The following is a 6191-nucleotide window of genomic DNA, read 5'->3' on the forward strand; positions in this document are numbered from 1 at the left end:
TCCCTCCCATGCCCCCCTCTACTGTTCTCTTCTGTTCACAAAAATAATCTTTTAAGAAACCTCCACCTGAAAACAAAACAAAACATCCTTTTCATCATTTCCCTGCACACTAAAAACAAACAGCTCTCTCTCTCTCTTTCTCTCTCTCTCATTTTTCTTGAAATGATCTTTCTCTCATTCTAGAACATAAGCTCTCTTTCTTTATTTATTTGCATGGCTATAAACACTATAATGAAAAATAAAACTTATAATGTTGTCAATAGTGAGGGGAGTGGCGGGGACGGAAATTCTTCTAGTCCACCATCGTCGCCACGGCGTCAGACAAGCGGCTTCTCTCAATGTCGTCGGCGGCTCCGCTCGAAGGTTCAGTTGCAGTACTTTCGCAAAGACAGTTTGGCTGCCGGGATTTTTGTACGGCGGAACATACAGTTCCTCCTGCTCTTGTTCTTTCTCTACTTTTCTGGTTTGATGATGTGTGTAGGCCGGTTCTCGGATTTCTTGCGTCACTCTCGTGAGCCTACTGCGATCTATAAAAGCCATGTCTTGTTGGAGAAGCTTTGGCATGATATCGAAACTGATAATTCTACTGCTCTCGAGGTTAATTTTTTTTTTGTTAACTTCTGTTTTTGCGTTGTTTAATTTTTATTTTCTGTTTGGTTGTTGAGCAAAAGTGGAAAAAGGAAAAGTAAAGGAAGGGAAAAAAAAGAAAGAAGTAAAGCTTGCAACCACCGAATTACTACGTGGGGCCGAAACAGAAAAATTGTTGAAGAAAAACTCAAAGGTCTAAAGAGAGCGGGGCTAATTTAATCATGATCGAGGCATTATTAATTTTTGGGAGGTTTTTGATTATTAATAAAGTGAATTACTAAGTTTTAACAAGGGGTTTTGCCATATAGCCAAATTAATGATATATAGTTTTTTAAATTTATTTTTTTCCAATTAAACAATAATTTTTAATATTTTTTTTGCAGTTATCTTCTGTATGGCAATTCAAAAGGAGAATGAAAGTGCAGAAACCTTGTCCCGTGTTAGCTACTAGACGGCGTTTGGGCTCAGTCGAAGGTAGTTGTTATTGTTGCTGAGAATTTTCAGTTTAATAAACAACCCTTTGCCTTTCTCTTGGGCACGAGTCCCTTCTGTTTCAAAGATAATGTCGGCATGCTAATCAGCGCTAAGGGTAAAAATTAACTGAGTTTTTAAGAAGCCAAACTGATATTTTGTATTTTCAAGTGCAGTGTCGTCTGGTCCCGCCGGGTACTTAATCGTGGAGGCAAATGGTGGTCTTAACCAACAGCGCTCTGCGGTATGTTATTTATTATCCTATTTACTGCTTTCCATTTCCGGGTGTCATTGTAGGATAAGCCTGCACTCATGTGCCACTCATGTCTTGTTGTAGATCTGCAATGCAGTTGCTGTAGCTGGAATTTTGAATGCAGTACTGGTCATCCCCAGTTTTGGTTACAACAGTGTCTGGAAGGATCCAAGGTCAGCTGCTGAATTATTCCCTCTTCTTTATATATATAAAAAAATAATCCTTGACCAGGTTTTAAATTTCAAACGTGGTGGGATGTTATTAAGGTCTCTCTGGCTACTGTAATGACCATCTAATTATCTAAATGCACCCATCCCTAGTTTTCGTTGCAACAGTGTCTGGAATGATCCAAGGTGAGCTGCTGAATTATTCCCTCCTTTTTATAAAAAAATAAAAATAAAAATTCATTGACCAGGTTTTAAATTTCAAACGTGGTGGGTTGTTATTAAGGTCTCTCTGGCTACTGTAATGATCATCTAATTATCTAAATGCACTCGTGAATTTAAAGAAGTCGTGTTAGTGTAACCTGAGAGTGCTTCAGAGATAGTGTAGAACTTTAATTGAGACTGAAACACGTAAATATATTTGAATTTTCTGAGAGAGGTGCCTCCATTTTTCAGGGTTTTGCCTATAAGAGTAACAGTTAATCCAAGCATGACATCTGAAAGACGTGATCACATACTGATCTTGTCATTATCATTTTCTTTTAATTTGAGACAAGATGGTAGTGGGTGCTTGCCATAAAAACCTTCAGGCTTGATGTTGCAATCATTTCAATATTTATGTCTGTCTAGATTGATGGATGTGTCGATGTTGATTACACCATGCATGTCGTGATGCAAACGCAAAAGCAGTTTTTTGGGTATTTAATTTCTTCTAGTCTGTGGATGAACCCGATCGACATGTGTATGTAAACAAGTATAACCAACTATTTTTTTGGAGCAAATTTGAGGTTCTTGGTTCAGATGGGGAAACTAACAATGGTAATAGACCCCATTATTTGTATTTGGAAACTTGCGAAAAGTGCACCAGGACAATGAGTTCCACCCCTGAATTCTGTTGCTTTCAGTGATTTTCTTTTAAAACTGAATCTTTCATGAACAAATCAATTATAGCTAAAGATTCATTTGTTTGACAGTGAGTTCAGAGACATATATGATGAAGATCATTTTATAGCCACACTTGAGGGTTATGTGAAAGTGGTTAAAGAGTTGCCTGATGAGTTGATATCAAAATATGACCACAATATTACTAATATTCCACACCTCCGTGTTGAAGCATGGGCTCCTGCTAAACATTATTTAGGAGAAGTTTATCCTGTCCTGCAAGAGCAAGGGTACGTGATGAAGCATTCTTTCCTGTTCTTTCTTTTCCTTTTACTATCATTTATTTCTTCCCTCAATTAGAACGTATCTTTATGAAGGAAAATGACTAATCTGTTAGCTGCTAATTTGTCCCAGCTATCATGATTTCTGCATTTACTACTTTCTAACCAGATATCTGTTGAAACACGCATCTAGCTTGTTTTTGACTATTCACTCCTTTCAAAACAGGGTCATCCGCATTGCACCCTTTGCCAATAGATTGGCAATGAATGTCCCATCTCACATTCAATTGCTTAGGTGCATAACAAATTACAGAGCATTGAGGTTCTCTGCTCCTATAACAACCCTAGCACAGAAATTGGTAAACCGAATGATTGAAAGGAGCTCAATGACTGGTGGAAAATATGTGTCCATTCACCTTCGATTTGAGGAGGTATTAAAGCTCATATATTATTCTATTCTAAGCAAGGTTTCTGTTCCTTGAAATATTTTATGTTGAGCGTGCTGAGGATCCTATTTCATTTAACGATAAACATATCCGTCCTTATCTTTTAGGACATGGTGGCCTTCTCGTGCTGTTTGTATGATGGAGGGGATGCTGAAAAGTCTGAAATGCATTCATTTCGGGAAAAAGGGTGGAAGGGGAAGTTCAAAAGAAAAGATCTCGACTTCGTAGCTGGTCGTAATCGTATAGATGGAAAATGCCCTCTAACACCCTTGGAGGTACCCCATTTATCTAACTCTTTTAGCATTTTTCATTTGAGCTCTTTGTAGAGCTCTTCTTTTCATAAAATGGCTGCTATAATGAGTTGCGGCCTTAACACAAATTTCCATGGTCTTCAACTTGCCCGTATAGCATCCTAAATTAAATAGAATGACCTTGAATAGTGCTTGAGAGCTTTTCTCTGAGTTCCTACTTCCTAGTACATTCTATGTTCTCTGGTTTGTTTTGTTTTGTGCAACATTTTCATTACTGTTTAAAAACTGAAAAAAAGATTGTTGCATTGTGCTATAATACAAAACAAAATTCTTGCAGTTTTGATAATAACTCTTAATTCAATCTGGTGTTGTTGGCACACTATCTTTCAAATAACCTTATTTGTTTTCATCCTCGTGATCTAATTTGGCCAGTAATCACTCTTTTTATTTGTACATGATGTTTTTCCTGTCAGCATAGGTTGGGATGATGCTGCGTGGCATGGGGTTTGGTAGCCACACTTCAATTTATTTAGCCTCAGGGAAAATTTACAAAGGAGAACAACATTTAGCTCCTTTATTGAAGATGTTTCCCCTTCTTTACACCAAGGAGTCACTTGCAACCTCTGACGAGCTTGCGCCGTTTCAGGTAAATCCTAAATGCTCACTATACCTCTCTTGCATTGTGTGGTTGAAGGAGTTTGTTGGATGAGGATGTTTTTGAAAATTGATTGAAATGCTTTACGGATTACCCAAACCATATATGTCTACAACATGCGCCACTTTCCCATCCCTGCTTCACTTACAAGCCATGTTTTATCTGAGCTTCTGCCAACAAGTTTGGAAGGCATTTTTTTAGACGAGGGATTCTGAGCAGTATACTTGATACTCTGCTCCAAGTGTTATTTGTTATTTGGTCCCTATAATTTAACAAAAAAACCAATCAATCCTCATGGTTTCGAAAACTATATATTTAATTTCTCTGTCTACATTTTTAAATTCGTTTGTAACTTAATCTTTTCATCAATTTCTTGCTTTTTTCCAAAGTTATTTTTTTTTTAACAATATAAAAATTAAAATACAAGTAGGCAATATGAGTTTTTTAATTCTTGAGACATTTTTGGAACAAGAAACTACTAAATTGAGGATGTTTACTGTTGATTAAGAGACTTTTCAATTATCTTCAGTGACTAATTAATTAGGTTTTATAAAGTACAGGGATCTAGTTAACTCAATTTTTAAAGTTTCTACGACTTCAATAGGATTTTGCAATGTCCATGGATTAATTCAATTGAATGATGCTGAATAGATTGCTATGTTGATTGTGTCTGTAGACAGTGAGTTTATTTTTTTCAGCTTCTTGGGCTTGAATATGAACATTATACAAAATGATTCTGAATATAGAAACAAACCCATATAAAAAGCTGAATACGTCTTGACTGCTATGCACGTGCTTATTTTTCAATCTGACCCAGAAGCTTATTCTACTAACTTGCTAAAACACCTATTTTCTATGATTGCAGGGCTACTCTTCGAGGCTGGCAGCTTTGGACTACACTGTATGCTTGTTCAGTGAGGTTTTTGTGACATCTCACGGTGGAAACTTTCCACATTTTCTGATGGGTCACCGTAGATTTCTTTTTAATGGGCATGCAAAGACCATAAGGCCTGATAAACGCATCCTTGTTGGTCTACTAGAGAACATGACAATCAGGTATTTTCTCCATCAACTGTATCATTCCTCTTCGTTTACATGATTACATCCTTGTGTTTAGTGGAACTGAGTTAAAAGGTGATGTTAAAATTTTTGGATTTGCAATCTGCTACTGTCTGTGATTATTTGATTATGACATGATAAGGGTTCAGGGGAAAACGCTGACCGATAAAATGTCCTGTGGTTGCCATTTGGCATGTTCTATCATCTAGCAGTTAGTATATTCAACCAATGAAATTGCTCCAGAGATTGTATTTCTCGATTATTTCACCACAAGCTTAGTAAGCAAGAATTTGAAAATCGTTGTAGAAGGATATATTATGAAGGACGTTGTTATAAGGATTTAAACTAACCAGAGAAGACCGATGGTAAAGTGGTTTTTGCTTTATGTATAGTTTAAAGCTAGAGTGCAAGATGCTATTGAGCTCTAGGACTTGGCAAAGGCCTAATGCAGAAAAAACCATGTATCATTAGTTGATGATGGAATGTTTACTCGTTGGATTTGCAGCTGGAAGGACTTTAAGGATGACATGGAAGCGATGCTCCTTGAAAGTGATCGCAAGGGAATGATGATTCCAAGAGTCAGAAAATTCAACAGAAAGAATTCGATCTACGCGTTCCCGTTGCCAGAATGTGACTGTCTCCAATCACATGACTCGCGCGGGATAAACCATACTCTTAATGTTCTTGATCCTCAACTTGAGCCCACAAGAGGAAGAATTCCAGTCTCAGATTAGCTCTCATCTCATGTATAATAATCCATCGATGCTTTTATAGTATATGCAGCTTCAGCGGTCTTCCAGCAGTTCTGCCCGTTCTCGTGGATTGTTACATTTTTCATGTGGAGAGATGTGTGGATTCCGATTTTTTCAATCGAGGAATTCTTTTCGATGTAAATTAAAGTTTTGTAAATATATTTCAGACTTGTCATCACAAAAGACCTGCTAAACAGAAGATATTCAATAAAAACTTTAATAGTTTATACATGTTAAGCATATAAAAGTATAATTAATTACAAACATGCATTCAATATAAAAATAATAGTAGAATACTACCTTAGTAAAAACTTTTAATATACATAATAATAATAATAATAAATAAAAATTAATTATGTCTAAATTAAATCATAAAAGATATTTATTTA

At 36.4% G+C, this 6191-nt stretch overlaps 1 protein-coding gene across 2 annotated transcripts; it reads left to right on the plus strand.

Annotated features, from left to right (window-relative positions):
• The first annotated feature begins 93 nt into the window (after positions 1-93).
• On the plus strand, positions 94-5987 carry LOC105127847 (uncharacterized protein At1g04910-like). Of its 2 annotated transcripts, none has more exons than XM_011029297.1 (10): positions 94-597; positions 972-1065; positions 1236-1303; positions 1397-1485; positions 2451-2648; positions 2866-3070; positions 3193-3360; positions 3815-3982; positions 4857-5047; positions 5556-5987. In XM_011029297.1, the coding sequence occupies exons 1-10, from the start codon at positions 214-216 to the stop codon at positions 5782-5784; spliced, it is 1794 nt and encodes a 597-aa protein (XP_011027599.1). In that variant the 5' UTR covers positions 94-213; the 3' UTR covers positions 5785-5987. The 2 variants fall into 2 exon arrangements, with proteins under 2 accessions (XP_011027599.1, XP_011027600.1); XM_011029298.1 differs by having other exon boundaries at positions 972-1062.
• The last annotated feature ends 204 nt before the right edge of the window (positions 5988-6191 follow it).

The sequence above is a fragment of the Populus euphratica genome, unplaced genomic scaffold, assembly GCF_000495115.2.
Source record: "Populus euphratica unplaced genomic scaffold, PopEup_1.0 scaffold93.1, whole genome shotgun sequence".
Classification (NCBI taxonomy): domain Eukaryota; kingdom Viridiplantae; phylum Streptophyta; class Magnoliopsida; order Malpighiales; family Salicaceae; genus Populus; species Populus euphratica.